This window comes from Ctenopharyngodon idella, chromosome 17 (assembly GCF_019924925.1).
Source record: "Ctenopharyngodon idella isolate HZGC_01 chromosome 17, HZGC01, whole genome shotgun sequence".
Taxonomy (NCBI): domain Eukaryota; kingdom Metazoa; phylum Chordata; class Actinopteri; order Cypriniformes; family Xenocyprididae; genus Ctenopharyngodon; species Ctenopharyngodon idella.
In genome coordinates, this window is record NC_067236.1 from 30866499 (window position 1) to 30889457 (window position 22959).

The 22959-nt window shown below is 36.0% G+C and overlaps 1 protein-coding gene across 2 annotated transcripts in view; it reads right to left on the minus strand.

The window, feature by feature from the left end:
• Positions 1-19230: 19230 nt before the first annotated feature.
• prkd3 (protein kinase D3) overlaps positions 19231-22959 on the minus strand; it is a 74096-nt gene continuing 70367 nt past the window's right edge. For both annotated transcript variants that reach the window (XM_051868390.1, XM_051868389.1), the window contains exons 18-19: positions 20977-21062; positions 19231-20894 (exon numbers count right to left, since the gene is read on the minus strand). In XM_051868390.1, the coding sequence (XP_051724350.1) occupies positions 20721-20894; positions 20977-21062 (260 nt within the window). In that variant the 3' untranslated portion in view covers positions 19231-20720. The remainder of the gene's footprint in view (positions 20895-20976; positions 21063-22959) is intronic.

The window sequence follows — 22959 nt, forward strand, 5'->3', positions numbered from 1 at the left end:
GGTTGCGTATTGCAGTTACTCACTTGCAGGAAGTAGGTGTGAAGCTATGGGAATTCCTCTCAGCACAGCTGGAGTCATCCAATCAGTCCATTCTTGGATTGGCCCTTAGATTTCAGCCTCTTTGTGGATTCTATCTGTCTCATTTATCTCTGACGTATGGACGCTAGAAAGGGAAAGTGTCATTTTTCTGAAACGGACACTCTTTGGATGGTCGATTTCATAATTGGACTGGCCTAATCAAGCACTTGCTGTTTTTGAGACACATTTGTCCTCAATAAGCATTAACAAAGGTGCCAACTGGCTATTTAGCTCCTACCTTAATGCAAAGACATTTTAAGTGACTGAGCCAATAGGCACTTAATAAGGAAATCATGTGGAGTTTTCAGTGACCAGAAAAAAATCTTACTCAAGCTCTCTCTTCAAACCAGTTCGAGTCACAAATCACAAGTGCACCAACCTACACATTTTTACAGACAGGAAAATGTACAGTTTACACGTAATACAGAACAATTTCAGAAAGTACTTAAAACAGTTGCAGTGTCGAACAAATGGAATGGGTAAATTCTCCTTAGTTAAAGTTTGTTATAATGTAAAAGAATTATTATTATTTTATTTTTTTTCAGATTAGAAAGTCTGGTTGTACCCTCAAGCTTGTCATTTTCAAACACCTTCACACTGTTCCTCGGTGGTGAAACAGACTCCCAACCTTCATCTGAACAGTGGAATCCATTGTAGTCTTTGAAATTAAACATTTGCAAATAAAGCAGTGTTTCCATCCCATGTGTTCAAGTGAACAGAATTTTCACTTCCTGGGAAATTGGCACAAAATATCTGTAATAAAAATGGAAGTTGCTGCAATCGGGGAAGAAACTGTGGCTCTTTTTTCCTACATCATAAATGACATGCGTCAGAGCGTGCAGAGGAAAGGCAATAAAAGTTGTCATGCTATCCTGTCATGCTATCCAGTTTTGAGATGCTGTGATTCGATTGGTCCGCTGAGTAGTCCAGTTATCCAATCACATCCTCAGTTGAGGCAAAGTCATGTGAGTTTTTTGTCTTCTTATAGGATAAAAATGTGTCCTCCTAATTTGTTTGCATAAGTTTTTTTTAATGCGCGTTTTTAGAATTTCAGAAATTAGCATTTTTATGCAATATCTTATAATGTGCATAAAAATAGGTGGGTGGAAACAGAGCTATACTATGTTACTCCCTTGGTTTATTGTCCCTAGTTGTTTCGCATTTGTATGTTGCTATGGATAGCTGTAAAATTCCTTGGCAGATTTATATGATTTGTTAAAAAATATTAAAAATACCAAAGGCACTTTTGGCCATGTGGACCTTTAGAAAATAACCTCTTAAAATATATTTTTTTAAACTCTCACTTGTTCATTTAATTTGTCCACCAACAATGTCCAACAGTCCACATTTATAACAGGAGAGTTTTTCTAAAATTATGTCATAACTGAGGGACAGTCATAACCTATGTAAAAATGCACATTAATCATTTTTACACAGGAATATTAAAATGTTTATTCACTCTCAGAAAAAAGTGCTAAAATTGCTCTTTTTTTTTTTGTCTTTTTTGTCTTTTTTGCCTTTATCTTTAGGGATACAACAGCTTGTCAGCTGGGTAGTCACTTACAAAAATAACTATATTTCAAGTTCATTTTATTAAGTATACTTACAGTCGTGAAAAAGAAAGGACACCCTTTTGAATTCTATGGTTTAATGTATCAGGGCAAAATAAAATATCATTTAGTCTATAGCAGGTCTTCAAATTAGGTAAATACAACTTCAGATGAACAACAACACATGACATATCACACCATGTCATCATTATTTTTTAACAAAAATAAAGCCAAAATGAAAAAGCCATGGGTGACAAACTAAGGACACCCTATTCAATTGCTCGTATACCCAACTTTAGCAGCAATAACTTGAAGTAATCGTTTTCTGTATGACTTTATCCATCTCTCACATTATTTTGGAGGAATTTTGGTCAACTCTTCTTTACAACATTGCTTCAGTTTATTAAGGTTTGTGGGCATTTGTTTATGCACAGCTCTTGCCACAGCATTTAAGTCAGGATGAGGTCTGGACTTTGACTGAGCCATTGCAACACCTTGACTCTTTTCTTTTTCTGTTGTAGATTTGCTGGTGTTCTTGGGATCAATGTCCTGTTGCATGACCCAATTTTGGCTTTAGCTGTCAGACAGATTGCCTCGCATTTGACTCTAGAAAACTTTGGTATTCAGAGCCTTCCAAAACATGGAAACCCTTCCAAACATGCCATGGTTGGTCTTTTTCTTATTGTTCTGTCATGAACTTTAACATTTAACATGTTAACTGAGGCCTGTAGAGTCTGAGATAGAGTTCTTGGGTTGTCTGCAATTTCTCTGAGCATTACACGGTCTGACTTTGGGGTGAATTTGCTGGGACATCAACTCCTGGGAAGATTGGCAACTGTCTTGAATGTTTTCCATTTGTGAATAATCTTCCTCACTGTAGAATGATGGACTTCAAATTGTTTGGAATTGGCTTTGTAACCCTTCCCAGATTGATGGCAGCAGCAATTGCTTCTCTAAGATCATTGCTGATGTCTTTCCTCTTTGGCATTAATGTTATCACACACCTGAAGGCTCCAGACCAGCAAACTGACAAAACTTCAGCTTTCATATAGATGATCACTCTTACTGATGATCAATTCAATTAATCAAAGACATTTGATTAGCAGCGCCTGACTGATTCTTACCCTCTTCATTCCTATGGAAGCAGTAAGGGTATACTTGGTTTGCCACACATGGCTTCTCATTTTTGGCCTAGTTTTTGTTAAATAAATAATGACACTGTAATATCATGTGTTGTTGTTCAGCTGAGGTTGTATTTACCTTATTTTAAGATCTGCCAAGGACTGATACATAAAACTATAGAAATCAATAGTGTGTCCTTTCTTTTTCACATTACTGTAAGTAAAGTTCAAGTATATTTTTAAGTATACTTTTTATATTAAGTAGGCTATACTAATATCAATGTGTAAGTGTACTATTTCAATACTACTTGGGACTAAATTGGCCTACTTTTTAGTATATAAAAGCATACTTTTAAGTATACTTTAAGTGTAACAGTTTAGTAAACTGAGTACACAACTAGTTAACAACTTCGTTTGTACTGTATTGTTGTATGTAACCGCTAGATTATATGCACATAAGCAATGCTTATATCACTTGTAGTGATTTGGAGTTGAATCCAAAAGAGTTGATTCCTTGACTCTGAATAGTCCTAGAGTCTGAGTCGACTCCAGCACAGGAATCAACCCTTCGCAAAGACCCGCCCCCCCCTTAGTTACTGTTGCTTTGTCCGACAAGCCATGGCGCTGTCACACCACACAGAGTGAAAAATACATCGCGGAGCAAAGAGGACACTGACAACACGTCGACTGACATGACAGAGCAGGTTACTTATAATATTAAACAAAATCCCAACTTTCAAACTGTGTAATTTGTTAAGAAGTTCGATCAATAAAAATCGTTTTGTGGCTCTTTAATGTGTCGTGACAGATTGCTGTACCGCCTCAGCTCAAGCGGCTCGTGAACCGATCATCTCTTCCTACTAGTTAATTTATAGCATCAAATAAACATGAATGAACATTAGAAGGAATGTTGTTTCAAATGCGGAAAGATGTAAATACACACCATTTTTCAAGTTTAAGTCCACCGAGGTTAATCTTCTAACTCCTGACTGCGTTGTCAGACAAAATGGCGGATTCGGCGTTATGATTGGTTAGGTCGCTTGTCAATCAAATTCCCGGCGAAGGGTCAATTGACTCTCATTGTTGACTAAGTTGATGTGTCCGAAATCACTCACTGGTTATATCCTATATATGCACGGCAGTTGAGGACACTATATCAGCAAGGAGTAAGCAAAATGAAGTGAGGAATTCAGACACTGTTTACACCATTCATCTGAGAGTTGGAGCTGTCGCAGAAACAACTTTGTCACATACTTTTATCCTAAAATGTATCTTACTTTAGAAATAAATAGCAGTCATAGTGACTTTAATTTTTAAATTTTTTAGTGACTTTAAATATTTGTAATCATACATATCTCCATGACAGCTTTATAGTTTAATTGATGTTAATGCAATAAATATATGCTACTACATTTGGTTTTCCACGGTTAAATGTTCATTTAATTAAACTAACCATAAGGGTTAGTAACCAAAAACTCACATCAAGAATAAACACATCAATAAGTGTACATTATCTTGTATGTATTGTATTTATTTTTAATATATTTATCTCTTCTGTTCAAACAGCTTTTTAAGACAATGATCATATGCATTTAGCGCCATCACCCGACCATTATAATGAGATTAATTCATTAAAGAATATCTCTTTTTTTTCATTTAATTCTGACATAATATTTGACCATGGTTGTTTCTCATGACATTTTCTTCTGTAAAATTAGCTATCGGCAACAGGTAAACGACGTTGATAGCTACTCATCAATTCAAGGTAATGTCATCGCTAAATTGCACTAATTTGGACAGTCATGTTAAAAATGTGTTGTTTTAATAAGGGGAATTTAAGGCTTCGTGTCAGGGGGAAAAAAATAATTAAGCGTGTAATAATGACTGCAAAATGAATTGCCTGTAGCAGATCTATACAGGTGGAGCTGGGGAAGGTGGAGGGTTTTTAAAAGCATGCTGCAACGGCTACAGCAAATGCTGACCAAGTATTTGAAGGTTCAGCAGCGAGCTCATTGGCTATTGATATAGCAGGAACCAATCAGCTGTGCCCTACAGAGAATGATGTGATTGTCAGCGCCATCTAGAGTTTCTTGACAGAACTTGTACACACAAGGCACTTAAAAGTATTAAAAGAACACATAGTAAAATATTTACAAGACAAGAATGAAATTTGTTAAAAGAATACATTTGTTAAATTAAGCCCTGGGACATAAAAGTGCCCAAAGCTGAAGAAACACCAGTCAGTTGGCTTTAAATTCAGTGCCCTATATTGAGCCCTCTACACTCTTAAAGTCGACATGAAATCAAAGTTTTTTTGGCTTTTAGTATGAATGTGTTAGCCAAACTCTCATCTATAAGTGTGCTCCAATACAATGACAAAATTCGTATTTAGAAGATATAAGCATTCAAAACTTACAGTCTCTCACTTCCACCAAAATGGATCAGCGGATCCATGAATCAATGGATTTTGATGACATCACGCTGCACTTCAGCTTCTCATCAGATATTCTGTCCAATCAAATGCTCTCTAGAATCTAAAGTGTCCCGCCCCCTACATTATAAATAGACACTTTGGCTAAAATCAGTCACTTGTTCACACATTTACTATTTTCTACATTGTGAATGGCACCTAGTGCACTATATAGGGGATAGAGAACGATTCAGACAGTGTAAATGTGCTTTCCTTTGAGGTGAATGAAGTCTGGTTTCACGTTAGTGTCACACGAACCGCAGCGTGCACAGTCTGCTCCGGTACAGAGACACGAGAACACAGAGCGGATCATATGCGCGAGTCAGCAAAGACCACAAAACGTATCAGACACATTTGAATTCAGCACAGAATGCTGTATTCTAAAACGATATGGAAGAGATTAGGAAGAGAAACGGTTAGAGATTAGAAGGAAACTGAGGCTTTACCGAGCTCAACAGCTCTGGCCGAGCTGTGATATAAACTAAACACTATTGGCTATTTTAAAAAAGGGAAAGAGCTGTTCCATATGTCCTGCCCTGTCTTCCTGTTTCAGTGGAAATTATGTCAACATACTGCGCGTTTCAAGGCACTTCAGTGGACCTTTAAAAATAAAGATTCTTTATTGGAATTGATGGTTCCATAAGGCACAAAATATTCTTCACAGTGAAAAAAGGTTATTTCAGCTCTCTTCTAAATGTTCTAGAATGGTTCTTTGGGAACCCTAAAATGGTTCTTCTGTGAAAACACCCTTCATTTCTAAAAGTGTATGATGTTTTCACAGTAATTTTTCAGTATGATTTCAGGAATATCAAGATTATAGCCAGTAAGAATCAATCAAATAACAAAACCAGAATTTCTGTTCACATTAGATGCATCTACAGACATCCACAGCTAAATGTCCACCTGGCAACAAAACCAGCAGCGTGTGATGTGAGGACAGTCAGCACAGAACTCGTATAGGACAATGCATTCCAACAAGACGTAACGTCAAAGGCACACAGCGGGAGAGGGCTATACCTCTGTGGTCAATCAAAGCTCCAGATAGGCTCCTCTAGAGGCGGTGTCCATGAAAAAGACCCTCCTCTACTGCAATCAAATGAATCTGCTCCCTGATCCTGTTTACTCTTTGTGTGTTTGCTTGTTTGTTGGTTTGTTTGTTTGCTATAATGCCTGTCGATGCCTTGCATTGTGAAGGCAGACAGCAGCTAGACGACGCTCCACATGGACCACCCTTGGAGTTGGCTGAGGAATGCTGATGCTAGACCGAATTATACTTAGATCATGGTGGGTTAATATGCATTCATGTTTGATTGGAAGCAGAGTTCTGGAGTGGAAAGAAGGTGATGTTTATCAGCAGAAAATATTGATAGCATACACAGAGTAACTCACAGATCACATACTTCAAGATAATCTGACAGACATATTGTATTGATTGCTATAGAGCAGGTTATATTTCACTGATGTTTGGGCCATAGTGATTTCTGATATGTTATAAAGGTGAAGTTTATTCAACAGAATACAATGAATGTGCTCTAAACAGCAGTATTTTAAGACAGACAGATTGAGAGGTGTACTTTATTGATTCCTGAGAGGAAATTCAGGAATTAATATTTAAGCAATAATTAAACAATTGTTAATTAATAATTAAGTGACATAAAAAAATACCACTGTAGCTGTGTCCAAAATCGCATACTCTCTTGAGTATAGGCACTTATTTTGAATAAGTACTTACTTTGCAACCGCTAAAAAAAGTATGTTCTATATATAGTATGAATGTGAATGTAATCTGGACGTACCACATTTGCCATGTTGTCATGTGACCTACCAGCCTCAGTTGTGCCATTCACAAATCCTCTCCTGAGGCCTCATGGGATAGTAAAGTGTCCATTGGGGACTTTTTGCCTACTCTTAAAAAGTACTGTGAATTTGAACATACTTCTTTTGTCACATACTTTTTTTTTCTTTTTTTTCCCCCCTAGTATATAGTAGGGAAGTATGTGATTTCAGATGCAGCCGGGTTTTACATAGGGTGAGTTTTAAAACCATCAGTTTAGCCTATGAGAAACAAGCTACAGGGGTGAAAGAACTATCATACTGTGCATGACTACCTCCATCCTGAGAGGACAGCAGAAGCCGCTGTATAACAAATACAGGACTTACAGGACAAAACCATTTCTGAGCATTGTTTAATACACTTAGAAATTAAGAGACCTATTATCACATCTTAAATAAATGCATGGTTGCAAGTTAAAAATTCTAATTCATTGATCTATTTAATTATACCTTTTATGTTCCCAACATTAGTTCTGCTGACATAACATTGATCATTACATCAACTTAAAGGATTAGTTCACTTTCAAATGAAAATTAGCCCAAGCTTTACTCACCCTCAAGCCATCCTAGGTGTATATGACCTCCTTCTTTCAGATGAACACAATCGGAGTTATATTAATAAATATCCTGACGCATCCGAGCTTTATAATGGCAGTGAGCAGGACCAACGAGTATGGGCTGAAGAAAGTGTCTCCATCCACATCCATCCATCATAAACATAGTCCACACAGCTCTGGGGGGTTAATAAAGGCCTTCTGAAGCGAAGCGATGCATTTGTGGGGGAAAAAAAAGAAAACAAAAAAAAACAGCCATATTTAACAAGTTATGAAGTAAAATATCTAGCTTCCACCAGATCGCCTTCAGTATTCAACTTAAGAAGAAAGTGAACGTGAAAGTGAACTAATCCTTTAATATTGTATGTAATTCAACTGAAATGTCTGCATGTAACTTAATGAAATTGTCTTGATAACTTTGAAAATTGGGCAGTGGATTAGTAGTTCCCAGCATGCTTTGCATAGGACTGGATAATGAGAATAAATGTTGACATGAAGTGTTATTTTGTGTGTCCTGTTAGTGTTCAATGCTGTTATGTTAAGTTTCTGCTATATTTCTGCTATTTACCATTGTGCTGAAGAGTAGAGCTTGTTAGGTTAAGTTACATGACAGTATATATTCACCATATGAGCACTGACTGTGCTAATATAGTGACATATAATAACTTACTTGTTCATTAAATTTGCATGTTAAGTTATGTATTTTCACTGAAATACATAAGATTTCAGGGCCACCATTCAATTATGTTAAGATTATTTGAAACTTATTATAACTTGTTTTTAATAATCAACTTACAAATTTCTGTTTATGCTACAAGTTGGAGTTCCTCCAACTCAGTGCAGTTTGTTGGTTGAACATAATTTCATTAGAAGTAGTCAATTCAAAAAGAATGATGCAAACTGCTACTTTTTTTGAGCTAAAACATGTTTTTAGAGTGTATTATTCAGTCATTTGTGATCATCTTAATGAATATTAAATGACAGAACTGCATTAGACAGAACTAGAATGTAAATCAGCAGATAATCTTGTTTTATTTGATACATAACACCCACACTAGCTTTTATTTATATGTCAAAATTAAAATTGAAAAAAATATGGCTGAGCAGACGGAAAGAAAGTAGTTTTTAATCTCCTTCAATTTGTAGCAGAGAAGAATGGGAATATTATATCAAAGTTTAAGATGCATAGCGCAAACAAATAATACTGAACTAGACATTTTGAAACCTAATGTTATAAAACAGGTTTCTCCTATAGCATGAGTTTTTCTGCTAAACCTAAAATTTTGGGGTTGATCATTTTTATGATTTGTCTTGCATTCTGACACTCCAGGAATTCCTCATTAAAGGTGTTTTGGATCTTGTGAACTGAACTATTTTAACATATAGTTTGATTTTTTTTTTTTTTTTTTTTTTTTTTGCATCGCTACCCCTAACATGTCTGTGGGTCATACACATGACCTGTATGTTTACGATGGTACGCAATGCACTTAAACTTGCATTAATCTGATAATACATTTTTCATTTTTATCTGAAAATTTAGTCCTAACCTTTTCCCAACCCCTAAACCTAACCCTACCCGTAATTTATCCCTAAAATCAGAGGGAACTGATAGTTGAATAACACTGTTGTGGAAGCACCTAACCAAGGTTGTAAGCCTAAACTTGACATAAATGGTAAATTTGTCCCTCAAATCTGATTGGTTGATTGGAATGTTGTTCCAGGATCAACAAAGATGTTGATCCAGGAACATGTTGTACTTGGTGAAATCACGTTCACCCACTCCAATGACTGTCTGCTTTTTTCATTACAACTCAGCATTCCCAACAACATTCACTTTTTCATATTGAGGTTGCTTACTAGTTTTACTAGTTTATAACTTAGTATGAAATGTTAGTATGAAATATATTAGTATTAAACATTAGATCCTTGTCACGTAAATCAAATCAGATACACCAATCAAATAAAAATTCAATTCTCTTTTTTTTAAAAAAAATATATATATATATATATATATATATATATATATATATATATTATCATTATTTATAATACCTTAGTCCTACATATTTTTATTGTTTATTTATTATTATTTATTTTACCTTTTTTAATGATAATCTGCATTAATACTCTGAAATGAAATCGGAACCAAAAAGCAGATATAGAAAGAAGGTATAGAATTGCAACATGACAGTCCGGATTCGAACCTGCGCATAACGGCTCTGGCGAAATAGATACATTTTAATGACAGACACATACACCACAAAGACGCATTGCCCACATAAGGTTTGCTCTGAATTCTATGAGCAGAATGCCCTCTAGTGGCGTGAAAATGAAATGAGGTCTGTCCGACACGTCCAAGAAGAATAGATGATGGTTAGGTTGCAGAAAAAACAAGTTCGTTTTTGTATTCCACTGAGGTTTAACTATATCAGTCTATTTTGTAATTATTAGCTTAATCAAACACATAAATTATTTTTAGGCTATATATATAGTGCACATTGCACCGCATCACTTTCAAATGATCAAATTTTTTAAAGAGTTCATGCACATGATCATGAATAATTTATGTATTATATAATTATATTATATATTATCATATAATATATATATACAGAGTAGAGTGGGGTAAAACACCCCCCTACTGTTTTTCCCACAATAAGATAAAGTCAAGATCATCACAGTTATATATGATATGACAATAATAAGGCCTGTAGTTAGGGAGAACATGTTATTTAAGGAAAATATAATTATATTTTCAGAATTACCATAGGGTAAAACGCCCCCTTGGTACAAATTTAATTTTTGTTAAAAATTCAATAACATGAAAAACATTTTTCATAGGCCTACTTGGTTTATAATTTATGTCAGTGTCACTGAAAACCAGGATAACTATTCTAGACGCATTGAACTTGCATTTCATATGATGCCATTAATCGAGATTAATGGGCTGTGATTTAACCAACACACATATGCAAATGTGTTATCATGTTGTCTCATAATTGACTGAATGAGCATATAATCCCTCAGTGGTGTCTATAACAAATGTGTCTAGAAAGATCATAGGTAATGCAGATGAGAATGAATAAGACCTCAGGGCTCCACTTACACTCTGCTTCCCCTTCTGGAGCAGCATCTGGACTTCATTACCCATATTTACACAATATGTGCATTTAAGCCCGTTTTGATCTCTACGTTTCCCCTCAATCTTTCCAGCATTTAATGGACTGCCAAGCCTTACATCTAGAATGAGGCTGAATCTACAGCAATAAATCTTGCCTCATGACCGCAAGCACAGAGCTTTGCTTCTCAGTGCTTCATGGTTTGCGTGGCATTGGATGGGTGTACTTTTCCTGAACGACAGGTCAAAGCAGCGCTGTCTGAGGCCGTGCCAAGCCCTGTGGCTGCAGCCAGCATGGTAAAGATGGTATATTCCAGGCTTTATGGAAAGTAAGACCACATGTGTGTTCCTGTGCAATAAAATGAATCAAGCATTCATTCATGATGACTGTGAGCAGGTTGGGATGAAATGATGATGATACAGTACAACCAGGGGCATTGATGGAATTATGAAACTGCTGTGCCATATAGAACCCAGTAAAATATTACTGTCTGACACGGTCTGAGACTGTCTGATAATCATTTTCCCTAATAATATATAGCAATCATGTTGTGTGCTATTAAAGCTGTCTCTGTGGCAGTACCCTTTCAAAAGGTACATGTTTAACTTATTTACCCCCTAGATGTGCATATTAGTACCTTAAAGGTAGGCCAACATATTTGATCGGTCAAACAGGTTTACAAAAATGTCTGCGATTCAGTTTGATTCATTCGGACAGTTCAGTTCACTCACGCGTTGAATCATTTGTAGCGGTTTCTTTATCCACCTTATTTTTCAGGTAAGGGCGGGCGTGGCCATTTGTTATTTTATTGTGTCTGGTTTCCGGTGTCATTCGCATACAGTTATTTTTAGCTGTACAAAAAACTTGTTACCTGCTTAATATTGCAAACTGGTATTTCTTACCATATTATTTGAATTTATTGTCTTAATTATAAACACACTGGTTTGTAGCGCAAACAGTTTTACAGTTTAATGCACATTGATATTCCTCTCGTTATTTCCCTATAGCGGCTAATAAATCGTCAGTCTCGCACATTCACAGAAAACATCTTACTTCCGCTTTGAAAAATAAGGTGGATGAGACAGAAAACAAAAATAGCGCTGGATTAGGTGATACTTACTTTTATACAACAGCTCATTCTGGTTCTCGAATCTGATTGGCTGAGAGGTCTTTCCAGCCATGCGATATTCTACCAGTATCGCACAGTTACCATTTCACCGTTTGAATCACTCCGCTGTCAGCATTCTCACAGCAAGTGTAATGGCGGACGAGCAAAGCCACCATATTTTTATAGATACTACTGTTATTTTGTAACGGAATGTAGTTTTAAGAGTTTTTTTTAGGCGAGAATGTAGTTGTTTAGACCTCAGAAATGTGATTTATATGTAAACATAGCGCCTGTCTGAATATTTGTTTAGATGCTTTTGTAGATGCGAGCTCCAGGCCATCAGCGACCGTTCAGCGCTCATGTACCCGCAGAGAACAGCTTCATCTCAGCCAGGCTCTTATGTAGATAGTGTTTAAACATGAGGTGTGATTTGTTTTTGGGTATATCAAATAGGCAATCTTTGGTCTTATTAATCTATTACTTGTTCCAGAGCTAATAGATTTGGCTTAAGGACTATATTAAGATTCATAACTTTATATTTACATTGAAATGAAATCCTGTACAAACTAGAGCGCAGCTTTTGTACGTTTGACTGAACTGTCTGCTTGTTTATTTCCTATTTTACTTCTTATGCTGTTATAATGGCTATTGTTGTTAATTTAAATATAGTATTGTTCAATAAATAATATTTTATATAAATAACATGCCGTATTTTTGGTATTAAGAAAGTCCGTTAGTGATTTCGGCTTCAGTGAAAGTTACATTAATACGCTATTAGATGGGGGCAAAGACTGTCTTTATGAGTGAGTGAGTTAGTCACAAAAACTTTTATATTGAAATGGACTGAAACAGGGAAACAAGGACATTGTTTTTTACTTTAAACAACATCTTACGAGACGCAACTGACAAATGCGTTGACTAGCGCTGTCATGGGAAATCCTCTCAAATGTTAAAAAGACAAAGAAAAAGATGTTGCTTTCCTCAGCGGACATTCAAACTGTTCAAATTTTGTGATTATGAATATAAGATTGACCTGAAGAATATCAGCTAGATGCAGGTAATTCACTCACTTAGTTGATCTCTCACTCATACTCTACACTACATAATACAATGAGCTTCAATGAAGCAACTCAATGTTCCTTCGTTACTAGTTCTAAAGTGACGTTTTAGAATTAGTAACGGATCTTGGGCTCAACTGTTAAACTGTCAACTTAAGATTTGAATCCGTGGCGGAAGGAAGTAGTTCCTCTCAAAAGAGGGCTTTTAAAGACACTCCATTGTTGTTTCTTATTTATTTACACACTCGTGCCGTCAAACTGTTGTATAAACACAATATCACACTCGTAGCCGTGCGATATGGCTCTATATCAGCACGGCTGTGATTACCTACGGCACTCGGCCTGAGTCCTCATGCCTATGGCCGAATCACAGCCGTGCTGATATAGAGCAATATCGCACGGCTACGAGTGTGATACGGCTACGAGTGTGACAATCCATTCCACTGTATAAAACAAAACTCGCAAATGTCTTCTATCGTTTGTGTGTCCGTGACGATGCAGCTGTTTATTGCGCGTGCAGCTTGTGAAGGAATAACATGCTCTGTGCGTATATACACATCTTTGCTCTGTACTGCAGGTAAAGACATTTATATCTACATATCCAAAAACAGTATGTAAAACAAACAACAAAAAATATGAGAACATTTTTTGATGGATGGCGGCTTGTGGCCCAATGCTTATAAAAGGCTAAATGCTCTAGAAACAAAGAGGCAGGTACTAGACCTACTGATTTTCATAAACACGTGTCACCTTCACCCTCATGTCATTCCAAACCTGTTTGACTTTCTTTCTTCATCCACAAAAGAATGTTTGTAACCAGACAGTTTTGGTTGCCATTTAGCATTGTGTGGACAAAAAAAAACAATGAGACATTCCTTGAAATATCTTTGTTCCATGGAAGAAGACAAAAAAAATGCAATGTCAACACAAGCATTGGTATTTTACTGTTGTTGAGTCTTTACCAATAAATAAAAAAAAAAAGTCTAGTTTTATGTTAGCTCATATTATTCTGAGGAAGATTGTCTTATTTCCGATCTCAGGCCTGGAGGTCCCTTATCTAAACCAGTTTATGATAAAAACCAAATGTATCCTTGGTTTGCCAGGTCTGGTCATGAAATAAAATTTATCTGCCCAGTTTTCCTGTCTCCCGAAGATGAACACTTATCAGTCAGCCATGTGGCACGGCGCACATCTTTAAGCCATTTGCGGAGAGAGCAGATAAAGAAGCTCATTCAGGGGTCCCTTCATCTCGGGGGAAGTGGATGAGACTGTTTCTCTTAAGAGACTGACATACAGCAGACCTCTGTGCGCCGCTGTCTTCATACCCTGTAGTTCTGACTATTTTAATGTGTTTTGATAGACGATCCTAAATACCTGCATATAGCTGAACCATTTTAATTAAAGAGACAGCTGACCCCAAAATTCTAATCCTGTAATTCATGTCATTCCAAAAAAATAAAAAGTCATTCAGTGATAGTTAGTGGGGTTCAGTGTTGCTTAGACTGCAATGTTCTTCATTATACAGGTTTGGAACCACATGACGAGTAATTTTTTTTTTTTTTTTTTTTTTGTGGCGAGCTATCCCTTTAAATCCTTGTTAAACACCTTTGCATACACTACTGTTCAGAAGTTTGGGGTCTCTTCTGCTCACCAATGCTGCATTTATTTGCTAAAAACAAAACAGTAAATATTGTGAAATATTATTACAATTTAAATAGTGGTTTTCTATTTGAATAAAATGTAATTTATTTCCTGTAATCAAAGCTGAATTTTCAGCATCATTACTCCAGTCTTCAGTGTCACATGATCCTTCAGAAATCATTCTAATATGATGATTTGCTGCTCAAGAAACACCAAATTATTATCAATGATGAAAAACATTTTTGCTGCTTAATATTTTTGTGGAAACAACGACATCTTTTCATGATGATTTGATGAACAGAAAGTCCAAAAGAATAGAATTTATTTGAAAGTTTTCAATCTTTTGTAACATTATAAGTGTCTTTACTGTCACTTTTGAGCAATCAAATGCATCCTTGCTGAATAAAAGTATTAAATCCTTTTTCTTTTTCAAAAAAAAAAAAAAAATCTTACTGACTACCACAAGCTTGTGAATGGTAGTCTATGTTCAATATTTGTATTTACTTACACTACACTTTATTCCTCATAGTTTAATCAGCATGCCGTTATGTATTTCACACAATATAAACTAAAGAAACATCCCTTTTCAGGATACTGTATTTTAAAAATAATTTTGTAAAATCCAAATAAGCTTTACAGATATTTAATTGAAGGGGTTTAAACAATGGTTTTCATTCTTGTTCAATGAACCATAAACAATTATTGCACATGCACCTGTGGAGCAGTCCTTAAGACACTAACAGTTTACAGGCGGTAGACTATTAAGGTCAGAGTTCCAATAACTTAGGACACTAAAGAGACCTTTCTACTGACTGAAAAACACCAGGAGAAAAATGCCCAGGGTTTCTGATCACCTGTGTGAACATGTCATGAGGACTGTAGATGAAGGACAGCTGATCGTCCTTGAGTGCCAAACCACGTGTAACCATATGACCCCAGACATGTTCGAGAACTTGCAAGTGCCTTGGTGGAAGAATGGAGTAACATCTCACAGCAAGAACTGACAAATCTGTCCATGAAGATGAGATGAACTTAAATCAGTTAGTGGAAACACCACATACTGACTGCTACTTACAATAGCAGTCCCCTCCTTCTTCAGGGACTCTAAATGTCTGTGAAACTTGTTCAGTTTATACAAATATTTACACGTTAAGACATTTGCTGGAAATAAAAGAGTTGAAAGTGAGAGGATGTTTCTTTTTTTGCTGAGTTTATATGCTAAACTCTGAGTAACATACTAGCTCATTTCAATATGAAAGTAAACTAAGCCAGTCTTCTTCCGTTTCATAAATGAGTGTTGTGAGGAAGGCCACAGTGCCTGATCTCAGCGGTTACATAATTGCATCCAGCTGCTGTTGATTGGAGTTGATTTGTGGTGCCACTGTTAGACTGTGGCTAACTGCTCTGGGGTGCGTTTCCCAAAACGAACTATGGTCGCAAGTTCCGTCGTTACCAATAGAGTTCAGTGGGACTTATGACCAAAGTTGACTAAGGATGCTTTCGGGAAATGCACCCCTGGAGGACAGACACACTGATAAAGGCTGGCCTACACTAACATTGGTCTCTGAATAAAACAATTTTTATTTTATTTTTTATTTGACCAAGTTTTTTAAAATCTTATCAGATTTTCAAAATGCGAAACCACAAACATGATGATAAAAAAATCATAGATTTAACAGTTTTGTTCCTATCCACCTTTTTCCTACGCCCCATGACGCTTTGCATGAGTAACTTCTATTCAACTATAAACAGTCAGCGAAAGGTTCACTCTATGAATGCAATAAGCATTTTCAAAAACTGGGTGCAATGAGATCACATTCTGCTCACCCTTCAACCGTCGAACATCAAAAGGACATTTAAAAGCATAAAAGCAACAGTATATGTTGTATGTTTTTCATACTGTTACAGCAGAATACAAAGCAAACTAAGAAAACATCCATATTTAACACGTTATGAAGTAAAATATCTAGCTTCCGCCAGACCACCTACCGTATTCAACTTAGAAAGTGTAACATCTATCGCAGTTCAAAACGCTTATGCTTACGCTACATCCTACGCTTTTCATATTCAAATTACGAAACATGCTTTTTTCTTTAGTTGTAGACTGAAGGTCTGATCTGGCGGAAGCTAGTTATTTTATTTTATAACTTGTTAAATATGGATTTTTTTTACACAAACGCATCGCTTCACTTCAGAAGGCATTTTATTAACCCCTCGGAGCCGTGTGGAATACATTAATGATGGATGGATTCGAGCTTCAAACGAATCCATCGTTCACTGCTATTTATAAAGCTTGGGAGCATCAGGGTGATTATTAATATAACTCTGACTGTATTCGTCTGAAAGAAGAAAGTCATATATACCTAGGATGGCTTGAGGGTGAGTAAATCATTAGGTAATTTTCATTTTAAAGTAAACTAATCCTTTAAGGCTGGTAAAAGTTGTTGGAGATTCTCTTATTTAAGCTTATTCATAGCTCATCTTTCCATTAAATACAAAGTTCTGTCATGAAACTCTAGATGGCACAGGCTGATAGGTCCTTAACTCAATCTTTTTGCAATCACATCGTTCTCTATAGGGCACAGCTGATTGGTTCCTGCTGTATCAGTAGCCAATGAGCTCGCTGCTCAACCTTCAATTACTTGGTCAGCATTTGCTGTAGCAGTTGCAGCACGCTTTCAGAAACCCTCCACCTTCCCCAGCTCCACCTGTATCCGCTCCATTTCTGGGTCCAAGCCCCGGTGCGTTTCACTTGAGAATGCCATCTCGACGGCTGTTTATGAGCGCTATTTATTCATATTAAACATTTAACATTTTAAAATGTTAAACATTTAAAATACTTACAGTCTACACAACAGTATTTGTGATCACAGCGTCACAGACATTAATATATTAACAATTTATAAGATGGATCACTGTCTGGCCATCTGGGGTTTTGGTATGGAGATAAAGGTTATGATTATAATTTTTTGGTAGTATTACACTACATCATGTTTGTATATTAGCACCATTTGTTGTTTTCTTGTGGTATGAGATAGAGCGTTTGGACCCGGAAGCACTGCCGTGTGACGTCAGACTTAACTGAATAGATCTGCTACAGATTGAGTAATTCATGTATGCTATATTGTACAGCAGCAGCATGTCTTGCTCACAGCAGCGTGTCGTGTATGTTTTGCAGTAGCAAGTCCTGCATTTGCTCTGCAGCAGCAGCATAGCAGATCTATTCCGCCAAGACCAAACATATCAACATTGTCTTTCCATAACCATGCCAAACACTCAGAGAGTTGTCATGACAGAAATGTATTTCTATATTATGTGCACTTCTGTAATTGTAAAAAAGTGGTGCTAGCCCATGATTGCCAGGGCATTACAACGAAGTTGCTAAGATAGTCTAAATGGTTTTAGTGGGTTGCTAAGTGGTTGTTTGGCACAAAAGAAGTAAGTGTAATTTATTTATTTATTTTTTTTACAAATGCTGCGCTTCTGAGGTGTGGTGCAATGGTCAAAGACGTCCATTTAACACGTTTAAACAGGAAAAAAAACTGAAAAACAATAAAACACAAAAATACATTCTTTTGAGCTGTGGGTGCTTGACGAGTGCACTTACTTGAACTAGGCAATACTTGAACACAACAACACGCAAAGTGGATATTGCATCGCTAGAAACTTATAACTGAATGCAATTACAGACTGGCTAAGAACTCAGAGCTACATTCACATACTTATGTTTAAAGCTGCAGTCCGTAACTTTTTTTGGTTAAAAATTATCCAAAATTAATAATAAGAGCGACCTGGTGGATTATTGTGGGAAATTCGAGCATGCAGAAGTTCGTCTATCGTTACGTCACGTCTGTAAACAGAAAGGAAGGAGTCCATGCTAGTCGGCTTTATCATGTGAGGATGCTGCTTGTAGCGGATCATTTATAGCCTGTTCTCACAGCACCTGAAATAATTAAACTTATCATTTTGATGACGGATTGTAACCTAGAAAGGTCCAAATGACAATCATCAGCATCAGCATCCGAGCTAAGCGATCGTTAGATTTAATCATCATTCGCAGCACGATTTATTGTAAGCCTAAATCTTTTTTCCTCAGTTGGTCAGAACAAAAGTAGCAGAAATGTTACTTAACAGTTACTTGTTCAGATAACATTTTCCAGTGAAAATTCTTATATTGGTCATACTTTCAAGACGTAGAATCTGCGATTCTGAAGTACAGTATCCACACCAGTGTAGTGATTGACAGCAAATATTAGATTCATCCGCTGAGGAGCCGTGCCGATGCACAACGCACGTAACGATAACAGTTCCGCATTTGACTGCAATCGCAGGTTTCAAACAGAGATGGCGACAAAGAGGAAAAATGCCAGACTGCAGCATTAGATATTTCTGGCCTTATGCTTTGTTCACACTTGGCAATTTACTGGTAATGTTACAATTGTTCATCCTGGCAAATTTCCAGAACTGATTTACCCGTATTTCTCAGAAAGTCTTCTTCACACAAGATCTGTAAACAGAAATTTTGCAGAAAGGGCTACATGTGTGAAAGGTTATGACCCAGGTCCCTCAATATAATTGCCTATAGTATTTTCCCACCAATATATACGCAAATTTTCTTTTAGAAATGCAATGTCAAATCTCTCCTTAACAAGGGACAAATCCAAAACCTTAAAACTGAAAAATCACCCCACACACATGGAGTGTATATTTTTTTATTGAATCAGTATGTACTAAAATATACAGAACACTGACACTTGCCAATCCAGCGGCAACATAGTGATGCAATGATTTAAAGGAATCCTCAATCCTTTTCTCCCAAATTTCAATGTGTACGGAACATGAAATTCATGAAATGAACATGGACAGTGAAAAGAAACTGCATAGAAATGGCTTCTTTTACCAGGATATTTGTTACTTCTCACAAGGGTGTGTGTGTGTGTGAGTGTGTGTGTGTGTGTAGGGGGATGTGGGTACAATGTACTGCCTACATTCAGAAACCCAATTTTTCCAGCTTTATTTTAATATTGTAGGTAGTATTTACAACAAAAATTCCATTACCGAAAATATTTTTTTCAGATTTTCCAGTTCTGGTATTCATAGTTAGAAAGGTTCATTCTTTGGTACTGTACATACCACAAAAAAAAGAAAAAAAAAAAAAGAAAAAAGAAAAAAAAGAATATAACATAACACTGTTCATCTTCTTTCTCTAATAAAAGTTGTTAGCAGTTATTTTCAATACATTACATGTTTCGTATTAAAAAGAGCTTCGCTAATAGATCATAAAGCTTTCTCACAGTAGGCTTTTGACCAACACATCTTTCTGCACTGCTTCGCTGGTATTATATTTTAAGACTGCAGCATGAGGAATAAATAAAAAGAATTGGCTCTGTAAAGAATGCTGGTGAAGACAACGGCTCTAAAACAATGTAAGAACAAGAGTCACGATAGACGCAAATGTCTTTGGTCCGCGGAAGATAATCTCTCCCATTCCATCTGGCAGATTCAATTCACACATTTATTCAGAGTTCAAACGTACTGTAGCTTAAGTGTAGTTCTCGTTGTATTCGACGACACAAGCGCCGATCTTCTTTGTTCTTGAAGAATGGTGTGCTGTTATCTCTCATAATTCATTTAATTGTACCAGCTGCAGTGGTTGTATTGTTTAGTGCAAAAAAAAAAACCAACCCTTTTGAAATCATTCAATCTGCTATGTTGTAAAATGAATGAGAAAATAATAGAAGAATAGGAATTTAAAAAATGCATGTTCCAGTTTGATGTTTTCAAAATGAAAGGCTGTGAACACTAATATAAACGACCACATCGCTCTCTCCAATGTGTTTTGTTTACTTCATTCACATCTGTTACTATCCTGTAACGTGAGTTTTTGACATAGTGAACACACACCTCGATAAGAACAAACATAACAGCACCTTTTGGAAAAGAACAGTCATTAAGACTTCTGAATGCACTCCCAATGGAAACAGCGTCATCTTCATTAGCAGTGTGGATCCACAGTTTCCATGACTCGCTGACATCCAGAGAGCGCTCAGCCTCGCTGGCCTTGTGACAGTTTGCTCTCCTCATCGTCCGCTTCAGATTGCTGATGTGTTTCAGTCTCCATAGCGACAGACCGTTAACAGGTTGCTGCCTTCAAATGACCTCGGATTTTAGTTCAGCTCATGTGGCCACTAGGGGTCCTCGTCCATATCATCCAGGTTTGGAGCCATGATGAAGTGCTTAGGGTACACCAGACTGTGCTCGTAAGCGTACTTTTCCCAGCGTGCATCATCGCTCTCGTGAGTAATGTAGCGTTCCCCTCTGCGCGTCTCAAACTCTCGCAGATCAAGCCATGTCTGGTAGTCCTGGGACAGCGCAAACATGGACAGGTTGAGGTATAAAGCTATAATAAAACGTTCAGAAAAGTCATTTTCCAGGACTCCTTACCTGTAGCCATGGATGACTGAGGGTCTTATCCACACTGTAACGCTTCCTCATCTTGACTTGGAGAAGATTGTTGATCAGATCTGTAGCTGTGGAGTTCAAATATATGATTAGGATGTTACAAAATTATAGCTCCAGGCCGCATTTACCAAAAGAGCAATCTGTACACTTAGGGAAAAAAAAGTTTATTCGAGTGTGCTGTTAATAAAAGAGAGAATATCACATATCAGATGTGCAAGAATGATTGTTATTTTTAAAAATATATTTTTGATTTTTTTTTTTTTTTTTAAAGTGAAGTTAAAAAAAAAAAAAAAAAAAAAAAACTACCGAAACAGTGTATGTTTTAGTCCATTGGCTGAGACTGATTTTAACTACACTTCTACATTTTTGATCAGGAAATATTCCTGTGTCCCTCCCTCTCATAGTCTCTCTTTCATAGTAGATAGGACCATCATTTTGAGTTAAATGTGTTCAAAAGTCTGAAAATCTGTGTGCAACTTTAAGGAACGTCACTAACAAACACCTTTTTCTGCAATTAAGCAAACTTTTTTGGGTGTTATTCCATAAAATTTAGTTTATATGTGTGTACAACTGTTCACAACTGTGCTAGCTAACCATGTGCTGATTATCATCTTTGAGCTAGGCTCAAAAATATCTAAAATTGTCACTACCGAAACAGTCACGACCGAAATGTCATCATTGTTTTGGTAGTGACAAAAGGGAACACATAATCATTTATTTAGGGGAAATAAACAAAATTTTAGTACAGTTATGCAAATCATTAGTATTTTAATATGTTTTAGTATGAGAGTTAAAATTCTGTAATGTGATGTGCTGGATGCCAACACATTACTGTCACTACCGAAAATGTGCAGTCACGACCGAAACATGGGATGTTTTGTCAGAAATAAAGTATACTGAATTATCAACTAAGATGTTATGATGGTGTTTGGTTCAATGTATATTCAAATGAATGAATCCTTAACTTTTAAATCAGTAGGATTAACTTTATGCCTTTTACAAAGAAAAATTGGATTCAAAATACAACAAATCTCATAAATTACACTTGAAATATTGTTAAAATTGTAATTGTTATTGATTTACCTGTGAAAGCTATTTTAAAAAAAATAGCAAAAACTATATTTACAAGGTAGATGTAAACAAAATGTTAATAGGTCAATGTAACCTTTCTTATTAAATTATTTTTCATTGTGTTTCAGTAGTGACAAATTTAGGGAGAAGAAAAATATTCCAAAACTTTCTGAAAACACAATATGAGAATTAACTGCACAATTACTAGAAATGTGTACTTTGGATATTATACAATTTGCACACATACAAAATTTTGGGAAAAGACACTCCCATTATATATATATATATATATATATACATACACCTCAATTTTATTCAGAGGACCAAACTGAGCAAAAAATGCAATTTGGTGCATTTACTGATATTTATATGGCCAAAAAGATGAAATTCTAAAAGCTTGTAATATAAATCAATGAGATCTTTATAAATTTATAACAGACTACTTACATAAAATGCATATAAATATCAGTGTCACTCTATATCTGCCAATAATATGCCTTAGTGAGATAATATTTAAATGCTTAGTTTTATGACCAAAGCTCTGTTGTTTTTATTGAGAGATGAACAAATAAACGTTCCTCAAAAGCCTGATGGATCATATTAAAAATAATAATGTATGGATAATCAAGTAAATCTAAGTTGCTTCAGTCCAGTAAGTAATCAATCAGACGACAGAAGGACTGTAGTAGATTGTGAACAACAGGTTTTTTCTTCTGCTCACCAAGGCTGCCTTTTTTTTTTTTTTTTTTTATAAATAGTTAAAACAGTAATATTGTGAAATATTGTGTAATACTGTGACATTTAAAGTAACTGTTTTTTATTTTAATGTTTAAATATAAAATGCAATTTACTCCTGTGATGGCAAAGCTGAAATTTCAGCAACAGTCTTCAGTG